The sequence below is a fragment of the Carassius gibelio genome, chromosome A7 (assembly GCF_023724105.1).
Source record: "Carassius gibelio isolate Cgi1373 ecotype wild population from Czech Republic chromosome A7, carGib1.2-hapl.c, whole genome shotgun sequence".
Classification (NCBI taxonomy): domain Eukaryota; kingdom Metazoa; phylum Chordata; class Actinopteri; order Cypriniformes; family Cyprinidae; genus Carassius; species Carassius gibelio.
The window spans coordinates 34543664-34570824 of NC_068377.1; the positions used below are offsets into that span (position 1 = coordinate 34543664).

The window sequence follows — 27161 nt, forward strand, 5'->3', positions numbered from 1 at the left end:
AAAGAATATTAACTGCGCTGGAGATTAAATTTAAACTTGTTGCACATAAATATCTATTGAATTTGGACCAGTCAAGAGTTTGGATACATCCACCCAAAAATAGTTTTATTACTATTTTCAACAGTTTAGGATCATAGCAAAGCCATCAAAACAAATTGAAGTATAGGAATCATAAAGAGACCAAGAATTAAAACGCTTTTATTTTTGGGTTTCTTATTTGTCTAGATTACAGCTCTGCTCACTTTGGATAGTCATTTAAAAAAATTAATGAGGTGTATCCTGGAAAACAGCATTCAACGAGTTACCATTTGTTGGCTTTTTTCCTTTAATAGCTGGTCCATTTAATTATAAATAAATAAAAAGAAATAAAATCATATACAAATAGTATATGATTTACAAATAGCAATTTAAATAAATAAAGAAAGAAAATGTAAATACAAAATAATTAAATACAAAGTCCATGGTCCAAGGTCCAAAATAAAAAATAAATGAAACATTAAAAATGCAAAACTAAATATAAATAAATAATAAAACAATAAACAGACAAAATAAAACAACAAACATAGATAATACATAACAAAAACAAAACAAACAAATAAATAAACAGCTGTTAGATCAAATGTTTTTCTTTTCATTTTCAAAATGCACTCAAGTGTGTCCGAACATATAACCAGAGACAATTTATAAGAGACACGCCACTTCCTCAATACAACTGCAGTTTTGTTCAAAATAATAGCAGTACAATGTGACTAACCAGAATAATCAAGGTTTTTCGTATATTTTTTTATTGCTACGTGGCAAACAAGTTACCAGTAGGTTCAGTAGATTCTCAGAAAACAAATGAGACCCAGCATTCATGATATGCACGCTCTTAAGGCTGTGCAATTGGGCAATTAGTTGAATTAGTTGAAAGGGGTGTGTTCAAAAAAATAGCAGTGTGGCATTCAATCACTGAGGTCATCAATTTTGTGAAGAAACAGGTGTGAATCAGGTGGCCCCTATTTAAGGATGAAGCCAACACTTGTTGAACATGCATTTGAAAGCTGAGGAAAATGGGTCGTTCAAGACATTGTTCAGAAGAACAGCGTACTTTGATTAAAAAGTTGATTAGAGAGGGGAAAACCTATAAAGAGGTGCAAAAAATGATAGGCTGTTCAGCTAAAATGATCTCCAATGCCTTAAAATGGAGAGCAAAACCAGAGAGACGTGGAAGAAAACGGAAGACAACCATCAAAATGGATAGAAGAATAACCAGAATGGCAAAGGCTCAGCCAATGATCACCTCCAGGATGATCAAAGACAGTCTGGAGTTACCTGTAAGTACTGTGACAGTTAGAAGACGTCTGTGTGAAGCTAATCTATTTTCAAGAATCCCCCGCAAAGTCCCTCTGTTAAAAAAAAGGCATATGCAGAAGAGGTTACAATTTGCCAAAGAACACATCAACTGGCCTAAAGAGAAATGGAGGAACATTTTGTGGACTGATGAGAGTAAAATTGTTCTTTTTGGGTCCAAGGGCCACAGGCAGTTTGTGAGACGACCCCCAAACTCTGAATTCAAGCCACAGTACACAGTGAAGACAGTGAAGCATGGAGGTGCAAGCATCATGATATGGGCATGTTTCTCCTACTATGGTGTTGGGCCTATTTATCGCATACCAGGGATCATGGATCAGTTTGCATATGTTAAAATACTTGAAGAGGTCATGTTGCCCTATGCTGAAGAGGACATGCCCTTGAAATGGTTGTTTCAACAAGACAATGACCCAAAACACACTAGTAAACGGGCAAAGTCTTGGTTCCAAACCAACAAAATTAATGTTATGGAGTGGCCAGCCCAATCTCCAGACCTTAATCCAATTGAGAACTTGTGGGGTGATATCAAAAATGCTGTTTCTGAAGCAAAACCAAGAAATGTGAATGAATTGTGGAATGTTGTTAAAGAATCATGGAGTGGAATAACAGCTGAGAGGTGCCACAAGTTGGTTGACTCCATGCCACACAGATGTCAAGCAGTTTTAAAAAACTGTGGTCATACAACTAAATATTAGTTTAGTGATTCACAGGATTGCTAAATCCCAGAAAAAAAAAAATGTTTGTACAAAATAGTTTTGAGTTTGTACAGTCAAAGGTAGACACTGCTATTTTTTTGAACACACCCCTTTCAACTAATTGCCCAATTGCACAGCCTTAAGAGCGTGCATATCATGAATGCTGGGTCTTGTTTGTTTTCTGACAATCTACTGAACCTACTGGTAACTTGTTTGCCACGTAGCAATAAAAAATATACTAAAAACCTTGATTATTCTGGTTAGTCACATTGTACTGCTATTATTTTGAACAATACTGTATATAAGGAAAACCCGTAACGGCAAAGATGGCGGTTGTATGCACATGTCCCGCCCCTCCCGCTGGAAAGCCAATCATCTGCTTTTAACAGTCAAGCTGGGAAACATTTAAGCCTATCGTCTGCTTCCACTGACGTATGTGCACAGTTGAGAAACCCTTGCGCATGCGTAGTAAAAGTATAAGCTGTGGGAAAAGGCGTTTTAAACCTTATTTTGGGGCAAAGTGACCTGAAAGGTAGAGCACAAATTGTGATCCCGACACAGGTTCAATTCGCTAATCAATTCCGGGACGTGGTTGCTTTCACACAGAAGGCGACCCGGCAATGTTCCGGAAATATTGCGGGTCCGCAGGCAGTGTGAAAGGGGCTTCTCTCTCTTTACTCCTCCATGACAGTTAATCATGGTAGTAATGATGGTGAGGACAGGAGATCAATGCTGTGTGTATAGTTGATCTGCCAGCAGACAACACATACTGACTTCTAAACCATTGACCACACACACACACACACACACACAATACCAATAGGGATTGTATACCGCTAAACGACCTTGGTACAGATACACTCTCAAATAGGCTTGTGTGTAAGATTGCAGATGCACAAACACACACAGACCTGAACTGTAAACACTGAGAGTTGATAGAAAATCAGTTACTTCTTTGTCCGGTCTTTCACTCCTTTGTCTTTTGTCTGACAGGAGGGGCGTTAAAATCACTGAATGGGTTTCATGAAAGATGCTGGATGTTCAATTTGGCCATAGTTGTTAAGACCTGAATTTCTGGGTTTTGCATTTGATCAGCTCTTCTGACAATTCAGTGTTTACTGCACCACTATTCAATACTGGCAAATATGTTGTATTTGATTTACACAGTCTGAACTGAATGTGATGAGAGAGAAAAACTGAGTGCCAAAAAATAATACCAAGAAACAACAGGTCTATCTATTTGCTGCATGCAAAAACAAACAATGCGATAAGTGTAGTCTGATTCTTGAACAAACAACTCATAAGTTGTCAGTTTCAATCAGTCAAACAAATTACTTGTTGAATCTGTCACAGTAGTTACTGAATTAACATCCAACTCACTCACTGACTGTATGTTTGTTTGATATTATGCAGGTAAAGGTGAAGTGTGTCATTTCTGCACCAGTAGCATCACCAAACACAAAGGCAAAAATAATGACTGGTTTCAAACAGGTTTCAAAAACACCCCATCATCCGCCATCTTAAACATAAAAATGGATTAAAATAAAATAAAATAGAAACTAGCTGAAATAAAATAAGTTTAAGTTCTAAAATTACTAAAACTATAACTTAATAAAATAAAAATATTATATAAATAAATGTAATATAATAAAATAAAAATATGCATCAAAGCTATAAATAGAAATATATAAAAACGAACTAAAACTGAAATGAAAACTATAAATATAAAATATATTAAAATAATATAACATAACAATAAAATAAATAATATAAGAATAAAAGCCGATACAAAACAATAATACTATAATACTTTATAAATTACTAAAATAACACTATAACACAATACTAAAATACCAAACTCACACCACTAGTTCAGTCAACGTTGCTTGTCAAGATGCTCATCTTCCTTCGCATCTTTTTGCTTTTTCAAATTATCTTAATTTAAGTGTTTATACTGTAAATAAATACTCATTTGGTTTATTAATTAATTAGCATATCATGTATATTGAATTAAATAATCAATTAACTTATTATCAACTTTAAGTTAACATCAACAACATTTGATTTATATCTTAAGTTCTATGTTTTTAATTGTTTTGTACTATTATATGCTCTTATTGTAAAGCACTTGGATAGATGTGGATAAACACTCATCGACTATGTAAAGAGGTTCCCTCCTCTACATCACAGATTGAAATCGGTGTTCACTTAAAGATAAAGATAGACACAGTTGAATAATCCACATCCTCGGGCTCCTCTTCTACCCCGCGGTGTACAGGTGACAGATGTAGAGCCATGAAGAATACGCTCAAACCAAACAGATGGGCAAACAGAAAGAGAGAGACAGAGGGGTGCAGAGAGAGACGGGACGCAATCAGGCATGAGCAAGTGACGAAGAACAGTGAGAAACAAAGAGCCCAGGCAGACATGAGCATGCAATAGTGCATAAGAGAAGTCATGAATCAAACATGAGAAAGTGGCAGAGCATATAAAGAAAGGACAGTGCATGATCAGATGAGACATTGCGCTGATCAAAAGACACACATGTGGTGTTTTTTGGATGATGGTGTCTCCATCAGGCTTTACCACGGCAAGGGAGACATTTAAGCAACAGCTTTGGCTGTAAGGGGCACACCAACGAAACCATCCTCTAAATCCACACTGGTCTTTTCAGCAGAGTGAACACAGTTAGATGCAGCGAAATGATGTTTACAGATATGAATATCAATACAATCGCATTACGAATTCATTCGAAATGGAGAATTTACTATGGAAGCATTAATAAAGTGAAGAAAACTCTTTGAATGAGAAGGTGTGTCCAAACTTTTGGTCTGTACTGTGTGTGTATGTATATATATATATATATATATATATATATATATACATACACACACACACATTAGCCAAAATAAATGTACAATATATGCACCCTCTCTCTGTCACCCTCCTAGAATTTTATAATTAATACAATCGTATTTTAATTAATATAATTTAATAAAAATTATGCAAGATACAGTTTCAAAGGGGATCAAATATATGCACCCTCTCTCTCAACTCTGAAACCTGACTTCTGTATAATTTTAATCTTATAATTAATATAACCCTATTTGAATTCATATTAAAATAACTTACATAATTCATGCCAAATATAGTGTCATAGAGGGTGAAATATTAGCACCCTCACTCAACCCCTAACTTTTCTTTTTTAAAGCCCAACTTTAATTTTATTATAAATATAATCTTATTTAAATTCGTAATATGCAAAATTATGCAAAATATAGTTTCACAGTAGGGTAAAATCAATGCACCCTCTCTTTCTCACTTTACCCCTTTCTTTCTTTCTTTCTTTCTTTCTTGAAAGCTAAACTTCAGCTTCAATCATAGGTCTATTATATATAATGTAGCTTATAATATGAATTATCAAAATAGTCAGTCAGTACAGAACCAAAAAATCCCAGTAACCACCTGTTTACAGCCCTGAATCCAGGTCAGTACAGTCTTGAGGTCAACACACGGAGCACATGCATGAAATAAAATCAACTAATCAATTTGTAGGATGAGCCTCTAAAAACATTACAACAGTTGTAGGAGCAAAACAGCATCATGGGGAAGTGCACTTAGACTGACTAAATAAATGCATTACAGCTTAAAGGGGAAGTGTGTAACTGCATACGTTGTCCAGTCCCAGTTGGGTTCGCAGAGAACACTTATGGAGCTCAGTTCGTCTGAGCAACTTCAGACTGCTTTGAAACGCTTGTTAAAATTGCATTTCCATTTGATGCCACTAGTGGTGCTAAAATGAAAGGCTTCATCTTTAAGATCAACATTCATAAGATCCATATAAACTGGCATCTGATACTCACAGGAATGACTTGACATCCATGCCTCTGTTCCGGATCTGTCCCATCACGTGGTCCCAGCTTCCAGGATTGGAACGTGATCGTGCCCCTCCACCCGACCTGTAGCGGGACGCCCCTGCCCCAGCCGGGCTACCACGCACCCCCCGCGGGCCCCCCCGGTGGCCCCCACCCCCGGGCCCAGTATGCAGTTGGCCCAGACTCTGGGAGGTGGCTGGGGGGTCATTGGGGCCTGGCGGGGGCTGGTGGGTTAGGGGCTGCTGGAGGCTTTGCTGCCTGACCAGGGGCCTGGGGCGCGCTGCTGAGGACGGGATATGCTCCAAGGTGGAGGTGGTGGAAAGAGAGGGGTCCCCAAAACTGGCACCGTATCGTACGAATGGGGCCGAGTTGTGGGGAGAGACGAGGACAAGAAACAGGTACAGAAAGGAAGTCACAAGATAAAGGGATGAGAAGGCATACACAATTAATGAAGACCAGAGAGACCCAAGAGGAAGAGGGAGAGGAAGCAAGACATGAAAAGATGACAGAATGAGGAAGAGTGTTGGGACACAGAAGAGAAACAAACAAGGCCGTACAGTTGAGGGAGGGAAGGGGAGAATAAGTGAAGGTAAAGACATTTTAAGACATCCATTGGGGGAGACAGAGGCACAATGAGGGAATGAGGGAAGAAAAAGAAAGCAAAGTTAGCCAGCAACATTAGCTAAATGAGAAACATATACACTACATTCCAACCCCCTTTCCACCGACAGAGTGACAGTGCTGATACTGGAGCCTACGGCCAATCTGGAACCAATAGAGGGTTATGTCTTTTTTAAGCTGAAGCCTAATCAAAAATGTAGCACTTTATTGTGGTCTTGTTTAGCAGCACCAACACAAAGGTCATGGGTTTGATACCCAGGCATTACATGAACAGTTGAATTGACTACTTTGAATGCAATGCAAGTTGCTTTAAATAGAATCACCTGCCAAATGCTAGGCAAAAATTTTAGATCAATTTCTAATCAGGCACCAATCAGAGTACCCCAATAAAGTCCAAGGATAGGACTTTGCACCAAACTGGTTCTGATGATGACACAGTTCCTCCAGGACAGGCCATGCACCATTTCAATGGAAAAGGGGAAGTTGTCTCTCTATTAGCATGATCTGACAAAGGCACATGTCTTGTAAAACCAACTTCTTTCTGCTAAAGGCCTCTCTGCATCTTCCAAAATTTCAATTCAATTATCATTTTCCCCAACATCTTCCTTTGCTCTGCATCATGTCTGATTAGTGCAAAGTCTTGTTGAGCTTGTTATATTTGATGCTAATGCTCCGCTGGAGGATTTACAGCAGGAGGGATAAGCACCACACACCTCTTTCAAGGTCCCAGTGCTGTAATTCTCACATGGCATTCAAGTAAGGTTTCCCCTGTGGAAGTATTTGTGAAAGGTCTACATGAATGTCATCAATAACTCAAACTCTGCTACTACTATGCTTTTTATACACTTGTCAAGGTTGCTAAAACAACGGCATTGCATTGATGAATTGGTGACTAATTCGTATCAATTCATACAATCTCATTTACACGTTTTCGTATGATGTCCCAATGATTTTCTTACTTTTCTTACTTTCCTTGCCAAAAGTAATGGTCAATGATGATTTTTAGCAATGCAATTTTATATTTACAAGAAAAATTTCAATAAATGTTGGGCTTTCATAATTTCTCTTTTTTTACTTTACAGAGACAAACTGAAACAAAATTATATAGTTCTGTAAATTCACAAAAACACCTGCTAGAAAACAAAGCCATGTGATGTAAAACATTATTTAATACTAAACAACTTTTTGATGTTTCTAAGACTATATTCACTCTGATATATTCTGAGAAGGATTGCAAAGTACAATATTTGAGAGTTAAAGATTGAAAGGTGCACTGAACTCTTGAAGTGAGGCATGTGAAAGTGTCTATATCTTAACCCTCGTGCTTAAATCTGATTGGTTGATAATTTTTTTTTCCATATCTAACAAAGAAGTTGGTCCATGCACACATCCTATTTTAAAATCACGTTATAATGCCACAGGCATTGCAATGGCACTTGTTTCACAAGATAAGTATCTATCCATACATGTATCCATATATAAACAGTATATATGCATGTATGCAATGCATTGTATCACCCTGCACTTATGCCCATTATGCAGCTTGAGCTGTCATTAAGTAACTTACATTCTCCATCTACTCGTTTTCTCATCTCTGCTTCAGTTCTGTGTGTTATAAATAGGTTTAGAAAGCAAGGAAGAAAAAAAAAGTGTGGGGGACGTAGACTCAGCTGAAACAATGATCAAAGTGAGAAAATACAGAAGCAAAAGAAAGCGTCAGAGAATGAAAGAAAAATACAGCTCTCCAAATGAAGTTTTGCTGTCTTTAGAGTAAAGAAAAAGAAAGGTTTTTCTTGTTGAATTCATCTGGCCTCTAGCCCTCACTAGACATGAATACTGTGTGAATTTCGACATTAAAGTACAACTGCTTTGTTAAATACTGTGCTTGAAAAAACAATTCTTGGCAATTTTAGGCCAGTACTTCCTCAGATGAATGTTAAATATTCAGTGGCTAACTGAGAAACCATGCATCACATTACTGATGCTTCTGTCACATCCTCCGTAACGCAGCAGCAATTTCATATCAGAAAGTTACAAAGGATCCTATCCTCTCACAGCTAAAAGTTTAAGGTGAGATTAGCAAGTGCATTGATTTATTAAAAGGGTCATATGATGCGATTTCAATTTGTCCTTTCGCTTTGGAGCGTTACAAGCTCTTGGTGCATAAAGAAGATCTGTAAAGTTGGAAAAACTAAAGTCTCAAATCCAAACAGATATTCTTTATAAAAGTTAAGACTCGTCCACACCCCACTAAAACGCCTCATTTAAACACGCCCTCACATGTCTATGTCACGATGTGGGAAGATTTCCATAACGCCCAAATGTTCATGCAAAGAAAGGAGGCCTAACTTTTATTCTTGCTGTTGTATATGTTGTCGCTGACGCCATGTTGTGGAAATGCTGTGTTTCATTCAGTTCAGCCCAAATATTCAGATGTGTGCAGCGCATTTTAATAAAGATGAAGACTGTTTCATGATCCTGGGAGAGAAGACTACAATGCGTCTGTGCTCAAAGGCTGTTTCTGTAAAGTGGGGCAGTTCCAACTTTGCAAGGACAGTCTGGTGCTTCTGACTCAAAGCCTGTAAATACATGTTATATATTTAAATCATTTGCCACTGATGATTCAAACGCGAGTTTTGAGCATTGTAGAGTAGCGCTTGTTGTTTGTCGTTTCTCTGATCACAAATGCAGACATGGTTTTATATTTACGTGACGAAATATGCAATGGAAAACGTAGAAACACAGTATATGTCATCATAATCAGTAATTATGTCCCAATTGCCTTGCAACAAATGCCTTGTATGTAATGGTTTTTATTGGTTTTGTCTCGTCGTGCCGAGAGGCCGCATCACAGTATAGTAAGGGGCGTTACATCTCAATAACACGCTTAAGGAATTCGGCCAATCACAATGCACTGGATAGCTGGCCAATCAGAGCACACCTCGCATTTCAGGCCGATGAGTTTTGTAAAAATTGATGCATTTCGGAAAGGCCGGGCAAAGAGAAGAAACAATAATGTACAGCATGTGGAAAATACTGTTTTTAAAAATTTGTTTTTAACGTTAAACTGCATAAACACATTGCATTACACCAAATACACAACGTAATGTCCTTTTTAGCAACGTCATATGACCCCTTTAAAGGATAAGTTCAATAAAAAAAGGAAATGTCATTATTTACACATCTTCCACTGACTAAAAAGAAGAGTCACTAAGATATTTATTCAAATTAAATAAAATATGAATGATAATGGTTTCAACTTCAAAATCCTGAAGAAACATGATGGAAATAGAATGAATTAAATAGTAATAAAATGTAGCATATGAGTGATAAAGATCTCAAATACAAAATCTTGAGGATACATGCTAAAATAAAATAAAATAAAATAAAATAAAATAAAAAAATAATAAATAAAAAAATAAAATAAAATAAAATAATAAAATAAAATAAAATAAAATAAAATAAAATAAAATAAAATAAAATAAAATAAAATAAAATAAAATAAAATAAAATAAAATAAAATAAAATCCTAATCTCTGTTGTCAAGAAAAATCTTTCTCTGGACAACTCTAATAACAGTCCTGACAAAAACTGATAAACTGATCTGCACTTTTCCAAACACGGGTGGTTGGAGAAGAGTTGTCGATTCTCAGAGTCCTCCAGCAAAACCTTGAGCTTTAGCAGAAACCTGTAGCTGCTTGTTATTACAGAGCTTCAGGTGCTAGAAACCCTGATGGAGAATGTGTGTATAAGACGGCAGGTGGACGAGTAGAAATATATGAGGGGAAGCAACTGCAACTCTTATACCTACCCCCAAAATAGAAACCAATTATAGGTTGAAAATGAAAGTGGACGTAAACATGAAATGAGAGAAGGTAAAGTTCTTTGGAGGCCTAAAAGAGATGCAACCTATCTGATGTCACATTAGGTCTGGATAATATTTCAAATGCTCATTATATTCCTGATGATTATGTGCCTGATCAGATTAAGCAACATTGCAAATATAATATTGTGTTTTAATGTGTGTTTTAATTTGCCCTTTAAGATTCTCATACATGTCATTAGAGTGTAAATACATAAATATACTGTTCAGTACTTTGTAAACATCTCAGTTCTTGTATTGATTTTGGCTGATCTCTATTATCGCTGATATTTTTCTTTTATGTTGTAGGATTTCTAGTCCATATAAACATTGCAATATTTGTAAAGGGATGTTTGGAAATCTAAAACTGGTATTTCCTGCTTAAACAAAAGCAAAAGATGTAATAACCACCTTGAAATATATATATATATATATATATATATATATATATATATATTAGTGCTGTCAATCGATTAAAAAAAATTAACTAATTAATCGCACAATTTTTTTTAAATTAATCGCGATTAATCGCAATTAAAAGACTGAAACTTTTTGGATATGTAAATGTAAAATGTAAATAATTAATGTAAACTCAAGACAAAGAAACTATTTAAATTCAAAATATGATTGTTTATTGGAATTTTTGTTTAACTTGTAACACAGATTTTCTCATGTAAACAACATACCTGCAATAAACCATCAATATCCTCCAAATTAACTGTTGGCTTGAAAGCCATATTTATTACAGAAATAAAAACACAGGCATGTAAGTACCATTTGAATTTCAAAACAATCGATGCCAATAAAAAACAAAAATGATTTCCATGTTGAATTCTAAGTGGACTGCAAAAAAATTCCAAAGTATAGTCATTGCCAGTGCTTTAAGTGGGCCAGTATGCACCAGTAGGCTACTCAGTACCGCCACTTCCAAATATAGCTCTTGAGCGTACCGCCACCTCTCCGTGCGCCCAGAACGTGCTTGTAGCGTACCGGTACGCTCATTTGGACATCTGTTTTAATAGAGGTTTTAATCTTTTACCTGCACTGCCGATTTTCAGAGCGCCCTTCACAATGCAAGCTTCCTAATTCATCCCACCCAGAGCAGAAACTACATTACCCATTCACCCTTAAGTTATACAAGTGAACAGCGCGTGTCGCTTTTCCCACTGTTAAGTGTCAACAACTCAACGTGGCCGGAGAAGGTGTGTGAAACTCCTTGTGAGTTATACTAAAGCAAAATCTTGAGTATTTATTGTCTGATAAACATTAAAAACTGTCTGCGGAGGTTGAGTCGTCCTGCAGCCCCCGCCGGCTGTTCATTGGCTGCAGCATCTTTTTTCTAAGTTCTAAAAAAATACCGTAGACGGCAAGGCACAAATTTAGATATTCATTTATCTAATTAATCTATAGCCTATGCACAAAGACAATATGATCTTTTTGTCCCCTTTTTGTTTTAAAGCTTGATGAATAGAGAGAGCGCAAGTTGCTGCAGCTGAGGAGGACAGTGATGCACGCGTACAGGAGTGATTGACAGTTCGCAGCACTGTGTACAAAAAATACTCCGCTACACAATTATTTCGTTATTTTCATTTAAGCTTATTAACGTTAGCGTTACAGAAAGGTCTGATTTACGCACTGTTACAGTCATTGTTTTTTTTTTTTTAAACAATGACATTTGAGTTCATGATTTTAATGTTGCTGTTTCTTGTGGCAGACTGAATGAAGAGTAATGTTTCTTGTGGCAGACTGAAAAGTAATCCGGCAGAGTTTTATACTGAAACTTTCCGTCTAAAAGTCCTTCCTTGGTCTTATCCATATTTCTTTGCACGTTGAACACACATAGGCCACAACTGGAAATAAAAAAAAACTGCAACCGCGTTAATTGCGTTATTTTTTTTTAACGCGTTAAATATTTCAAATTAATCGAATGCGTTAACGCGCTAATTTTGACAGCACTAATATATATATATATATATATATATATATATATATATATATATATATATATATATATATATATATATATAATTTTTTTTTTTTTTTTTTTTTTTTTGGGAAGAATTGTTTTTCCAAAGGCTGAAAGTTTTAAAAAATTTTATAATTTTCTTAGATCTAGCACCCAGCCGTATCATATCCATTAAATGTGGTGTGAGACACTGAAAAAAGACCATTGTAATGATGTTTACCTAAATCAACCATTACTATTTAGTATTATGATTATTTAAAATGATTGTACTCTTGATGTTTAAGTCAATGCAAATATATTCAAACAATAGTACCTAGGTTTTATGCCATAATTTGCTTTTTACTCAAGTGGAATAACCTGCTATTTATTCTAAACTTAATTTAATAAAAACGTCATTGTGTGCATTTACTGCTTTTAACTATTGCTTGCTATTTAAAGGAATAGTTCACCTGAACACTGTGTCATTATTTACTCATACATATATTGTTCACATACACTAACATTTAAAAGTTTGGGGTCAGTTAGCCTAAGATTAAACAAAAAAATAAAATAAAAATCAATACAAATGTAAAAGTTTTATTTAGCAAAGAGTCATTATATTGATCACAAGTGACTACAAATATATTTATAATGTTATAAAAGTCTTATACATCAAAATAAATAAATGTTTTTTTTTTTTTACTTTCTATTCATCAAAGTAAAAAAAAGTATCACATTTTCCTCAATAATATTAAATGTTTTCAATATCAGCCTAATAAAGCTGAAAATTCTGCTTTGCATCACAGAATTAAATTAAATTTTAATATATATTAAGATAGAAAATAGTTATTTTAAAATGTAATAATATTTCAGAACATTACTGTTTTTACTCTATTTTGATCAAATAAATGCAGCCTTGGTGAGCATAAAAGACTTCTTTCAAAAACATAAAAAAAAAGCATACCGACTCCAAACTTTTAAATGGCACTGTACAACACACGTGTGGGCCGATGATTGAATTTGGTCAAACCTGGCCCTATGAAAAGACAAAAGAATAATTCACCCCAAAATTACACCATTCTGCTGTGCACAGCCTCATGTGGTCATGCTTTTTTTGCCCCAAACATCTCAAAGAGACTGACACTCACTTGTTAGGTCTTAAGCTGCCGGAGTGCAGGTGGCTCTGGAGAGTTTGCCACCTCCCGGACTTGCTGGTCCCTGCGCCTATGCAGCTGTCACTGCGACTGGGACCCCCCACGGCCCCCCCACCCACCTGCCCCTTCTCCAGCGATCCACTGAAAGAGGGAAGAGAGAAATCAGGAAATAGGCAAGAACAAACAACAGGAGAGGTTAAAGAAGAATGAAAGATCCAGGCACAGACTGCTCAGAAGCCTTTAGGCAGAGCAATAAGGAGCAGCTCGAGCCCCGGCTGTAAACCAAGCACGTGTGACGGGCATGTAGAGCGCGCAGGGACCATGTGAAGATGCTCGTCTGCTGGGAGAACAAGCAGTTGGGTCTGATTTACTGGGAACATGGGCGGACAGTAACCGGAAGGCAGAAGCTGTTGGAATTGGTGCATCTTATTTGTTTGCTACTGTATGTGACACCCCTACGAAAAGTGTTACTGATATATAACACAAAAATACATTTCTCTTGGTCTGAAAGAAACCAAAATAACGTATACCTCAGTGTAGCTGTTATTTCTTCTATATAGGGCTGCACGATTTGGTCTTGAGTGATTATAAACAGCTTAAGGCTACAGTTTAATAAAACATGATTAAATATAGCTACAGGCGTTTTTAGCTGTTTACCGCCACTAAAAATGGCCACGTAAAAGTTTTAAGCCCAACTACTCAAGCTGCAGTCTTACTACAGTAAACGTCTTTTTACCATCATCTTGCTTTCAGTGAATCAGACAGGACAACTGGGTCCACTGAATATGAATTTGATGACTTCATGTAATTAATATTCATCAGCAAGGATGAATCATTTTCAAAATGTGTCCTTCTCCATTTTTTAAAATGTATTATTTTATTCAATTAAAAATGGAAGTGGACTGCTCGATGCATGCTTAATGCAGTGTTTAAACCAGCCTGAGCTAGTTTGCTGGTCTTGTCTGGTTTAAGCTAGTCTATCAGCACACTGTAGTTAAGCCAGTGTTGTTAACTACACTCTAAAAAATGCTGGGTTGTTTCAACCCAACTTTTGGTCAATTATGGACTAACTCCAATTATTTGGTTGCATTTTTGAATTACATTTTTAACCCAAAAGTTATATATTTGTCCCGAAGTTGGGTTGAAACAACTCAACATTTTTTAGAGTGATACATTAAAACTAATAAAAATAATTTTAAATCAAATAGATTCTTAATTGAAATAAAGCTGAAAGTATAGTTATATTAACAGTAAAAATATATGAACATTTTTACTTAATTTTCATTCCTTAAGCTTTTTAAAGTTTAAAATTAAGTTTTAAATTACTAAAACTAAAACTGAAACAAAAACTGCAAATATTAAAATAAAAGCTAATTAAAAACATTAATAAATACTATAATCAAATATTGTGACCCTGGATTTTTTATGCCAAAAATTATTAGGATATTAATTAAAGATCATGTTCCATGAAGATATTTAGTAAATTTCCTACTGTAAATATATAAAAACTTAGCTTTTGAATTCATTTGGACAACTTAAAAGCAATTTTCTCTGTATTAGTTTTTTTGCATTTTTCGATTTTCAAATAGTTGTATCTCGGCCAAATATTGTCCGATCCCTATTAACCATACATCAATGGAAAGCTAATTTATGACATTTTTGAAAAATTTACACTTAAAAGTGTTTCAGGGTCACATATTAACAACACTAATATATCTGGATAGTAATTTGGTCTGCTAGTCTGATCATCTGAAAAGCTCCCAAAAGGCATTTAAAACCGGTCAACAGACCAGACTAACCAGGCTGGTTCAAGATGTCTTCTGTTAAGCTTTTTTTTCCCAGCTGGGTGGGTTCCTATCAAATTGTGTGAATGCTAAGAGAACTGAGTGGGATTTGATTCAATGCACTTTTAGGACAGATGAACGAGAAAAGAGGGGAACTTCAGCATGGAGAGTAATTTGTTTTAACATCAGCAGAGCGTGGTTAATACACAGCTTCATTTACAGCCTTCATGTGCTAGTTAGCAGTTAGCGCACGCAGTTCAACAGGAGAGCTGCTGATTCAATGAGATTTCACGTCTTTTTCTTTTGGCTTTCAAATCACAGCATTTGTCAGAATAGGCAAAATTGTGCAGCCCTACTTCTACAAGCCTTACTTTTAGCATTTTTTAAGTAATACTTTAAAATTAGCATTGATGCATTAAGCTTATCAAAATTGAAAGTTAAGACATTTATAATGTTATAAAAGATTTGCATTTCAAATAAATGTTATTCTTTTGAACTTTCTATTCTGATGGATCAGAATATTCAGCTTTGCATCACTGGAAAAAAATACATTTTGAACAGTTATTTTAAGTTGTAAAAATATTTCAAAATATTAGTTTTTTTACAGTTATTTTTATCAAATAAATGCAGCCTTCATAAGATAATTTTAAATAGGCTATTACAAAAAATTAAAAATAATTTTCCAACCACAAACTTTTTAAACTGTATGCATACCATTTGATCACATACATATTTTTCACATCAGCTATTTCTTTCAGAACATAAAAGAGATACCAGCCACCGGGCCATTTACCGTATTAATCATTCTTGCTTTCCCTTCAAGTGAGACAAGGACTGACATACATTAAATCTGGACCGTACAGTGACAGAAGAATCTCTAACACAGAGACCAAACACAGACCAAAGGTGAACGCTTCAAACACAGGTGTCGTGACTAGCATAGACAGCAACAGATCCACAACGGCTACTGAAGACACAGATGACCCAGACCGCGACATTTGTGCATCACGCTCAGGGGGTGAACAGAATCAGAGGGGGCTTGACATTTGTTAAAGCAGATGGCAAGGTTGCTGACTGCTGTAAGTCGTGTCTTAATCTCTGTACCTTTTATGCTCTAGTCTTTACATACAGTATCTCTCTATTAAAGATTTTGATGGCGATTTGTAGCAACTGGTGAATGAGACATTTTTTCCACCAAAATTGTGGGGCAAACTGCCAGCATTTCCACCACGTTTGTTATCGTTTACGAAATAAAAAAACTATTAAATATAATTTTCATTAATAAAATTATGCAAAGTAAAAAAAATACTAGATTAAGAACTTGAATTTTAAAATCTAATTAAAAATGTCGAAAAGCTGAATTACTAAAATTACTAAACTAAAATGGAAATAAAGTGAATTCCGGCTAAACAGGAATATAAAAAGTGAATTAAACTAAATATTAAATTAATTTAATTAAGTCATTTTCTAAGAATTCAAGAAACAGAAATATTTACTATATTTAAAAAGAATAAAAAAAAAATATTAATTTAATTGCTATCAGTTTTAGTGCACATTTATGTACAAAATAGTATAATAATAGACATGGAAATACTTCTGCTAATAGATTTTATATGGTTAAAATAAAGTAAATACAAAGTGACTGATAAATAAGAAGTAAAATAAATTATATCAATTTACTAAACAGCATCTATGAAAAAAAGAATAATGAAAAATGTGTAAAAAATTAAGAAGCCGTCAGAAGCAGATCTCATTTTGCAAACTCCTGCAACAGTGTCACACAAGTATATAACAGTATGGTACACACTGAAAGCCAAGCTACAAAGAGGAAGTGACAGGCGACTGGAGAGACGAAATACAACAACTACCATAAAGACACAACAGCACAGCAACATAGACGTATTGCTAACAGTCAACCCTTGGCATTCGATCAGGACCAGACAAGACATACAGTGCACCTCCAGTCAAGATGTTCTCGAATGCATCTGAACCTTTAGGGTCAAAGGTCAGAGATTTCGAGGGTTGTCCATCTCCATGGAATGCATCCATGGGCTGGGAGTGAAATGTTAGCAGTTAGAGACATTAGTGCTGCTGGCAGGGCTGTAGGGAACAGGCGCCTTGAGAAATCAATTGGAATAAATGTGAATGTTTTAGCGATCCATCAGTCAGAACAGTAGCCTACATCGAAAAAATTCAAATGCTGTTATCATTAACAATACTCTATTTTGCACAAAATCGTTATTTAATGCGTTTCTTTTGAAAACACAAGATAAAAGTAATGTATATGACTCTGTGCTGTATTTCATGTCCTCTGAGATCACATGACAGCACCGTGTGAGGAACACGCTGAAATTTAAGTCGTTCATCTTCTCTCAAACTTCCTTTGCAGTTGAAGTTTCCAAACTTGCCTCATTGGAGAACCAAAATGAAGTTAGCGAATTAAATTTGAGAGCACTGGTGGATACCGCACACTGAATCTGTGCCTGCAGAAACAGCCACAGAATGGGATTGCACATCTATCACAGAGTTTGGCAAAAATCAGTGCAGAAAAAAGAAAAGTGTCTGAAGATTACGTCTGTCCACATATGTATGAGTTTTAACATTTTAGAACAACACATGAGTCATATATCTAAAAGTCATACCGTTTGTTACTATCCCGATCACATGAAACAAAAACTTGTTATGAGATTTTGGTTTGTATTTAATTTGTTGGAAAATGTAAGATTTTGTTTAAAATGTTAAACAAATGTGGTTTGGATTACTAAACTCAACTCAACTAGCAAATGTATGATTTAAGAAGAAAAGAACTGATAAAAAAAGAAAATAATAAAATAAAATAAAATAAAATAAAATAAAATAAAATAAAATAAAATAAAATAGGGCAGGAGCCTGAAGTCTGTATCTGTCACCTTTCAGATAAGATTCTAATTTATCCCGGGCATTAAACCAGAAATATGACTTCTCCTCGAAGATAATGACTTCAATTAAGCAATTAAAACTCAAGGAAATGGGGAACCTCACAACCCTCAGTGGGACTCATGCCATGTCTCACTGAGAGCTATGGGCTGACCTAAAAATTGGACATTTAATCTGGTTTTCAGACTGATTGTAGTGTACGCTGATTAACAAAAAGCCAACTACAATGCTAAAAAATGGCGTGGACTGCCCTAGATATACATCTTTCAGATGGGGTCAATGGCAAATATGACTGGCACGACTCACAGGCTTTGGACATGTATTGTGGGTCATGCAAATTGACCTTGAAGAATTAAGATGTCTATGTCAACTTTAAGTATGAGGTCACAGGTGAAAATCACAAAACCTGGAGAAGTAGTAATATTTTACTCCAAAAATCTGAATAAATTATAAGAAATAACTTTGCATGAAAAAAAACACACTTAATTCGATGCAAATTCCACACCAATTCTCATAAATTGTATTTTTGTATTATAGTAACAGGAATAGTAAAAAAAAAGTTTGTTAAAAATCTAAAAATGTAAAAAAGTCTGAATGCACCTAAAAAACAGGTTTCATTTTCTTCATGCTAAATATAATTTCCCCATTTTTTCCTTTTGATTTTTGGGGTGAAAGATGACTTGGAGAACATTCACCTTTATAGGTTTCATGAGACACAGGTAAGTCCCTGTAAGCTAAAGAGGATCGCTGGAATAAGAGAAGACTGAATGGACTTCCCCTTTCAGTACAGCCCTGCGCAGAGAGAAGGGGTCCCTTACCAGCCGTATAACCAAGACTCACTTGGGCGTGAGGCGAGGGTCTCCGTAGGGTGCGTAGGGGGACATGTTGAGGAGGAACTCCTTGGGTGGGTAGGAGCTCCAGCGCTGCTGCACATTGCTGCTGTCATTGTTATTCCAAAAGTCCCTGTCAAGATCACTGCGGACACACAGAAAGACAGCTGAAAGAGCCACACAACGTATCTTCAGGAATAGTCAAACAACTGTAGAAACAGAGTTCAGATAGACCGACAGTCCAGAGAGAGAGAGAGAGGGGAAACACTGGACTTTTTAAGACAAGCTTACTCTAACATCGTTTCAGAGATCCTGTGTTTTTAAGTGGCATGAAGTCTTGCAAAAGTCAAAGATTTCTGAACACAAGAGCCGATGTAAAAATAGCTCAAAGGGTGAGATTAAATGGGTTTTGAGATGGATATTTTGCACAAACAACTTAAAGTCACATGTATTCTGTGCTGTCAGTGCACTGGATCTGAGTCTTTAGTAGCTTACTGTAGCTTCACATTTCTGATCTCTATAAAACAACAGAAGCAACTAATACAGAAAGGAGAAGACATATCGGAGATAAGACACCCAATTAGTGGTGAGAAGCATTACCAAAAACATATAAAATAATATTATATCAAAATATTCTGTTTAAAGAATAAAGTAAATACTTTAGGTGCATCATCTCATTTCATCATTTTATAATTTCACCAAATTATAAATTATAATACTTAAATCTTAAACTTGATCAAACAGTTAAGTATCATAATGCATGTAAACGTTCCACACTGGTGTTGTGGGCTTCTCTCCTCCTTCAGTAAAAGAAATATAAACGTGTCATTTGAGTTTGAGAAACACAATGAAATGTGTGGCGGAACGGCTCACCCTGCCCTTGTGCGGTCACAGGTGATTAGCTTTCTGCCCTCTTGTACAGATATAAAAACAGTATCCATCTGCTGCGAGCTGCATTGGTGTCTAATTAGAGCATTGCCTGATTAATATTCAGCCTGCAGTAGTTACCAGAGCAAGTGCTCCAAGTGGATTAATGCTGGAAGTGTGCTGCTTCACACTGCTGACCTAAACATCATCAAGTGTGTGTGAAAGCCTTATCTTACTATTTAAGAGCCACACTTACTTTTTTTTGAGGTTATTTATGTGGTTTGCTCAGAAACACTGCCTGTGTTCAGAATGAAAAAGGCTTTAGAGTTGGTCTAATACTAATATTTTGTAACACTGAAGTTTTTTTGTCTAAAAATTAGGGGTGTAACGATTCACTCGTTTTCTCGATGCATCGATTACAAACCCTGTCGATTCATATGCATCGATCTTGAATCTTGATTTTTGAATCGTGAATCGCCGATCTCGGACAGTAATCGATTCAAAATGCTGAGAATCGAATGAATCGCGATTTCTATAGCGATTCAATGCTTTCAAAATGTATACACATTAAATTACTACACGCACGAATTAATGGAGACCTTGAAGAGTGTTCGTGAATTGTGCCTCTTATCTGTACTTCACGCGCTCCACTGTTTACCGCTCCACTGTTTACCGCTCCACTGTCACAGGATTGCGCTCGCGCTCCGTTCGTCTCCGACGCAGCTGACGTGTGATCTATAGGACTCGTGGCCAGTAATGCTAACGTGAAGTAGTTTTACTTTTCTGTAGTTTGTCAATGGCCCTCTGCATCTTACCGACGGAGTTACCGGAGCTGTATCTATTGCATGGACGGAGCAGAAATGTAAGTGTCTAAATCATACGCACAGTTCCATTGAATGATAAATGTGTTTAAACAATGCAGATGAACCGAATATACAAAGGAAACTTTTAAAATTAACCACAGCATTAACAACGACCTTGAAATAAGAGCGCGAGATTTATCTGATAATCAGATGCATGAAAGTAGCGTTTGTTTCATTAGCAAACAGACATCTGGTGCGTTTTCTCTCAGAATCATTCGCTGATGGAGAGGAAAAGATAAATAGAGACGTTTTCACACTGAAAGAGAAGCGATCTCGCTCTCATAGACGTGCCAGGCTTTATCTGCAGCTAAACGGAACAAAAGTAGAATGAACTGATGAAACAAAAAAAAAAAAACATACATAAAATGATTGTATTTGACATTTCTGTCACTTCTGAAATTATGGCTACGCCCCTGGTGTGACAAAATGTTAGCTTATACATAATACTCTTTAAGCTCTTTTCTAAAAACTTGGCTTACATACATTTTTACGTATGCCATGTTGCATCATTGAACTAGCATTTAACAATGGACAAAAGTTTTTATTTATTTATTTATTTTTTTAACCTATGGTTCTCTAACCATAAATGCTACTGAAATTTGCCCCCTGACTAAGCATTTAAAGAATTTAGTAGAAGCATTTAAATAATCCCATGAATGCACTTAAAGAATGCAGAATCGAATCGTTATAATCGAATCGAATCGAATTTAATTGTGAATCGAATCGAATCGTTCTAAATTTGCAAAAATCGTTCTTGAATCGAATCGAAAACCTATGAATCGGAATTGAATCGAACCGCTGCCTTCCCAAAGATTCACAGCCCTACTAAAAATATATATTTTTAAACTTAACTAAAAATGGCTAAATTTTAAATAGAAAATAAAAATGACTTCTGCTTCATTCATAAATTGGAAAATTCAAGGTCAAGTCAAATATATTTCCATATTGTGATTCTGTTCTTACTGCAAATTTGCATACTAAAAAGGGCATACTGCAAATAGGACATTATTTATGCTAGCATGCATTAGCCAGAACATGAGAACAGACGATTTCTGATATTTGCAAACAACAAGTCAGTGTTGTCCATAGTACTGACCACAACACATGCCACAGCTGATGTGAGAATCGAATATAACACTTCAGAAACTATAAATACCAATTAAAACTCCTGAATAAATGACAAATAAGGAGGGAATATTACAAATGTTTAAAACATATGTGTATCAGTAACACAGTTAAGAATGACACATTTCACGTTTTTTCAACGTAACTTTTTCAGAAACTATCAAAAATATGCCATTACGAAAGAAGAAAAACACAATGAAAATGAAAAAAATGAACTCAGTCGCACAAATTTAACAGGCTCTTCAAATATTCTTCATTCTTTGTTAATATTTTTCAAAGATTCGTTTTCGCTAATCGTGGATTCTGAATTCATCGCCACAGATTTCGCATACGTTTCGTAGTTTTTTGTTTGGTGTTTTGACACAAACCTCTCGTGGGGGCGGGTTTAACAGAGATCTACTCTGATTGGATAGTGACTACTTTTGATGGACAGGTGCTCTCTGACCAGGAAGTACAGACGTCATTCAGCGGCGCGCATTTAACATTGAAAAATGTAAAACAATGCTGTATTCGTTCGGTACACATGCATACTGAGATGTACTGAGAAGTATATCCAGTATATTCCCTGCAGAGTGCAGTATTCCATTATGAACACAGACGTTTGGATTTTCAGTTCTACGTACAACTTTGAGTAGCATGAATCAATATTTTCCTCTCATTATTGAGACATTAACCGCTATAGTTAAGCCCTACAGGAGGCACCTACTTGATTGCTTTATTTTCTCCTCGGCCTCTCCCCGACACAGACACCGAGTCTGGGGTCCCCGCTGTCTCCACCCCCGGCTTATTCCTCATCCCCTTCAGAAACAAAGAAAGAAATGTGAGAGAACAACACATGGAAGGGAGATGGAAGATTGCCGGATATAATTTCATCAAGTGCCATATTTCAGCAAATTCTGAGCAACCGCTGCAAGTCACACGGTTTAATTAATCAGTACAGCTAGACAGATGCAGTGATAAAGCTAATACACACCATCAACAGCCAAAGAGGGGTTTTACGCAGATATTAATGACAAGTCTGAGACCCTTGGGTTGTTTACACACTAGAGAAACTCTAATGGAGTGTTTGATGGATTGGAAGGCATAAGATGCACTTTGAAGATGTCGAAAGAGCAGGTGAATCTATCTAATCAAGCGAAAGCACAAGTGGATGCCTACATCAGAATGCATTGCAAAAGTTAACATTTTCTCCATTTTTGAGAAGCTCTAGTAGATGCTCTTTTCAAGTAGGAGTAAAGATATGTAGAAATTATATCTCTATATACATATATATATTTTTTATTTATTTATTCATTTATTGAATAAATTTGAGAAATAAAGTGCTAAACCACCATGACCAAATTCAAAATTAAAATAAAACTGACATCTAGGAACATAACATAACAGTCTAGAAAAGATAGTAAAACATATAATAATAATAATAATAATAATGGTGTTGGCGCAGTGGATAAGTCACATGCCTTTGGTGTGAGAGACCTGGGTTCGAATCCACTGCAAGACACTTAACTCCTAGTTGCTACAGAGGCGTGCGACCTCTGACATATATATAGCAATTGTAAGTCGCTTTGGATAAAAGCGTCAGGTAAATGTAAATAATAATAAACTACTAGAGAGACTGGAAAACTGTGTCGGGCTTTCTGGGATGGTACTTAAATGGTTCAGGTCATACTTAGAAGGGAGAGGCTATTATGTGAGTATAGGAGAGGATAAGTCTAAGTGGATGTCCATGACATGCGGAGTCCCACAAGGGTCAATTCTTGCACCGCTCTTGTTTAGCCTGTATATGCTTCCACTAAGTCAAATAATGAGAAAGAACCAAATTGCCTACCACAGCTATGCTGATGATACCCAGATTTACCTAGCCTTATCTCCAAATGACTACAGCCCCATTGACTTCCTCTGCCAATGCATTGATGAAATTAACAGTTGGATGTGCCAGAACTTTCTTCAGTTAAACAAGGAAAAAACTGAAGTCATTGCATTTGGAAACAAAGATGAAGTGTTCAAGGTGAATGCATACCTTGACTCTAGGGGTCAAACAACTAAAAATCAAGTCAGGAATCTTGGTGTGATTCTGGAGACAGACCTTAGTTTCAGTAGTCATGTCAAAGCAGTAACTAAATCAGCATACCATCATCTAAAAAACATTGCAAGAATTAGATGTTATGTTTCCAGTCAAGACTTGGAGAAACTTGTTCATGCCTTCATCACCAGCAGGGTGGACTATTGTAATGGGCTCCTCACCAGCCTTCCCAAAAAGACCATTAGACAGCTGCAGCTCATCCAGAACGCTGCTGCCAGGATTCTGACTAGAACCAGAAAATCTGAGCATATCACACCAGTCCTCAGGTCCTTACACTGGCTTCCAGTTACATTTAGGATTGATTTTAAAGTACTTTTACTCGTATATAAGTCACTAAATGACCTAGGACCGAAATATATTGCAGATATGTTCACTGAATATAAACCTAACAGAGCACTCAGATCACTAGGATCAAGTCAGTTAGAAATACCAAAGGTTCACACAAAACAAGGGGAGTCTGCCTTTAGTTACTATGCTGCCCACAGTTGGAATCAGCTTCCAGAAGAGATCAAATGTGCTAAAACACTAGTCAAGATTTAATCTAGACTCAAAACCCATCTGTTTAGCTGTGCATTTATTGAATGAGCACTGTGCAATGTCCGAACTGATTGCACTATATTTTCAATGTTTTATTTTATTTTTTATGTAAAATCATTTTCTGTTTTTAACGTTTTAATCATTTTAAAAGTTTTAAAATTGCTTGTTTTATTTTTGTTATTATTTTTCTTCATGATTATTTTACTTTCTTTTATGTAAAGCACTTTGAATTACCATTGTGTACAAAATGTGCTATATAAATAAACTTGCCTTGCCTTGCCTTGCCTAAAGAGTCAGGCTAAAGTGGTCAAACAGAGTTAATGCTTATTTATTGCAATTAATGAAAATGTTTTTAACAGATTTAGTTAACTATCATAACATTAAATAGAGACTGAGGCAAATGTGGCCAAATACTGTAAACACACATTCAGACAAAGTCACACATGCATAGTTAGGCCTGAAATTGAAAAGCATAATTTCAATGGACATTCAAGCCAAAAGACTACAGTTGAGCTTGAGAAAACACTCATATGCTTCCATAATGCACCATATGCAAACAGTCGTGCTTTTGGCAGACAACTGAGACAACTCTACTGATCGATGCAACCAATTACATAAAGGCTAATTACATCATATCCTGTATGTCAAAGATGCACTCCTCCCCACCATCTCTTGATTGGCCAATCCATCTCAAAGTGATTCTGCAGGTGGAATATTTATTACAGAGTCCTCTGAAAGCCATCAGCCGCCAGCAGTTATGTAAGAGATGATAAATGATACAAATGGGAGGAAGAGAGAGCAGCGTCTTGGTTTGGGTGCAACAATAGCCTGCCAGTTTTGAGCATTTAAAATTATGTCACCTGCCAACATGCAGTGCTCCTCTGCAATGATCTGTCTACCGATGTAATGAGAGGTAACAAAAGAGGAAGCAAAACAAAAGTGTTCATACACAGGTACAAACATCTTGTGATTTGCAATACAAGCAAGCTATTTTGCATTAGGAGATATGAGTTTGAACTGGAATTTGTGCCATGCAGAATTTGAGCCAGGCAGATGCCGAGGACCCGGAGAGTCAAGATGGAGCCGAGGGCTCTGGCGACCAAGGTGGAGGCAAAGATTCGGAGATCCACTGTGGATCCGGAGCGACTGAGGACTGAGGAGGAGCAGAAGTGATAAAGGAGCCAGACGGAGCCCGAGAGACGAAGGGAAAAGGCGCAGCTGGAGGAGTGGAGTCCTGAGGTGCCGGATGGTCGACGCCAGACCAAGGTTGGAGCCGGAGGGACGGGGAAGCCCAGTGGAGCTGGTGACGGTGGAAGCAAAATGGAGCCACTGAGTCTATGAGCCAAGGTGGGGTCCAGGCCTCGGAGGCTGTAGGCAGAGGTATTTCTCCAGCCATGGTGATGCTTGGGAATTGCAGACCTACGGAGCTCACACCGTAATGATGGTGGGCTGAGGGTTGTTTAAGAGTTGTTTAAGATAAGAAATGCTAGTGTAGATCTCTGACAGGCATGCAGTACGCTATCAAAGGTGGGGGAAAAAAAGTAAAGGGAAAGAAAAAAAAATCAAGGAGAAAAATAGCAAAGGCAGACTAGGAGTGGGTTTTCAAACAGAATTTATAATCACAAAAGACAGGTGAAGGAGCATGGGGAAACATGACATCATCAGCTGATAGAGAGTGTGAGACTGTCTGTAAGAGAAGCAGGGAGATCTTTCACAGGTGATCGTCTCACAACAAATCCAGCTCTTTCTCACATGTGAAGAGCACATGGAGAGCGCTGCATCACTGATACTTTTACATTACTTTTACACTGATACATTTCTCTCCATCTTTTGTTACATGATTCACTAGTGAAAATGATTCCTAACAGTCACATCGGAAAGAAAAGTGTTAGTCAAAGGGATGGACATGGTCAGCAACAATACTCAAGTAGGCTGTGGTGTTTAAACGATGCTCAGTTGGTACTAAGGGGCCCAAAGTGTGCCAGGAAAATATCGCCCACACCATTACACCACCACCACCAGCCTGAACCATTGAGACAAGGCAAGATGGACCATGCTTTCATGTTCTTTACACCAAATTCTGACCCTACCATCTGACCCAGACCAGGCAACATTTTTCCAATCTTCTTTTCTCCAATTCTGGCGAGCCTGTGTGAATTGTAGCCTCTGTTTCCTGTTCTTAGCTGATAGGAGCAGCACCCGGTGTGGTCTTCTGCTGCTGTAGCTCATCTGCTTCAGGGATCGATGTGTTGTGTGTTCAGAGATGCTCTTCTGCATACCTTGGTTGTAACGAGTGATTATTTGAGTTACTGTTGCCTTTCTACCGTCTCTAACCAGTCTGCACATTCTCCTCTGACCTCTGACATCAACAAGGCATGTTTGTCCACACAACTGCCGCTCACTGGGTATTTTCTCTTTTTCGGATCATTCTCTGTAAACCCTAGAGATGGTTGTGTGTGAAAAACCCAGTAGATCAGCAGTTTTTGAAATACTCAGACCAGCCCGTCTGGCACCAACAACCAATCCATGTTCAGAGTCCCTTAAATCCCCTTTCTTCCCAATTCTGATGCTCGGTTTCATCTTCAGCAAGTTGTCTTCTCCACAGCTAGATGCCTAAATACACTGAGTTGCTTCCATTTAATTGGCTGATT

At 36.7% G+C, this 27161-nt stretch overlaps 2 protein-coding genes across 2 annotated transcripts in view; both read right to left on the bottom strand.

Moving 5' to 3' along the window:
- Positions 1–6028, bottom strand: part of LOC128017366 (synaptotagmin-7-like) — a 48359-nt gene extending 42331 nt beyond the window's left edge. Inside the window, exon 1 of the mRNA XM_052602730.1 lies at positions 5912–6028. Within this exon, the coding sequence (XP_052458690.1) occupies positions 5912–5955 (44 nt within the window). The 5' untranslated portion in view covers positions 5956–6028. The remainder of the gene's footprint in view (positions 1–5911) is intronic.
- Positions 6029–18752: 12724 nt separating this feature from the next.
- The window catches only part of LOC128017371 (synaptotagmin-7-like), a 52421-nt gene continuing 44012 nt past the window's right edge, over positions 18753–27161 (bottom strand). Inside the window, exons 3-4 of the mRNA XM_052602737.1 lie at positions 22597–22688; positions 18753–19180 (exon numbers count right to left, since the gene is read on the bottom strand). Coding sequence (XP_052458697.1) covers positions 19042–19180; positions 22597–22688 — 231 coding nt within the window. The 3' untranslated portion in view covers positions 18753–19041. The remainder of the gene's footprint in view (positions 19181–22596; positions 22689–27161) is intronic.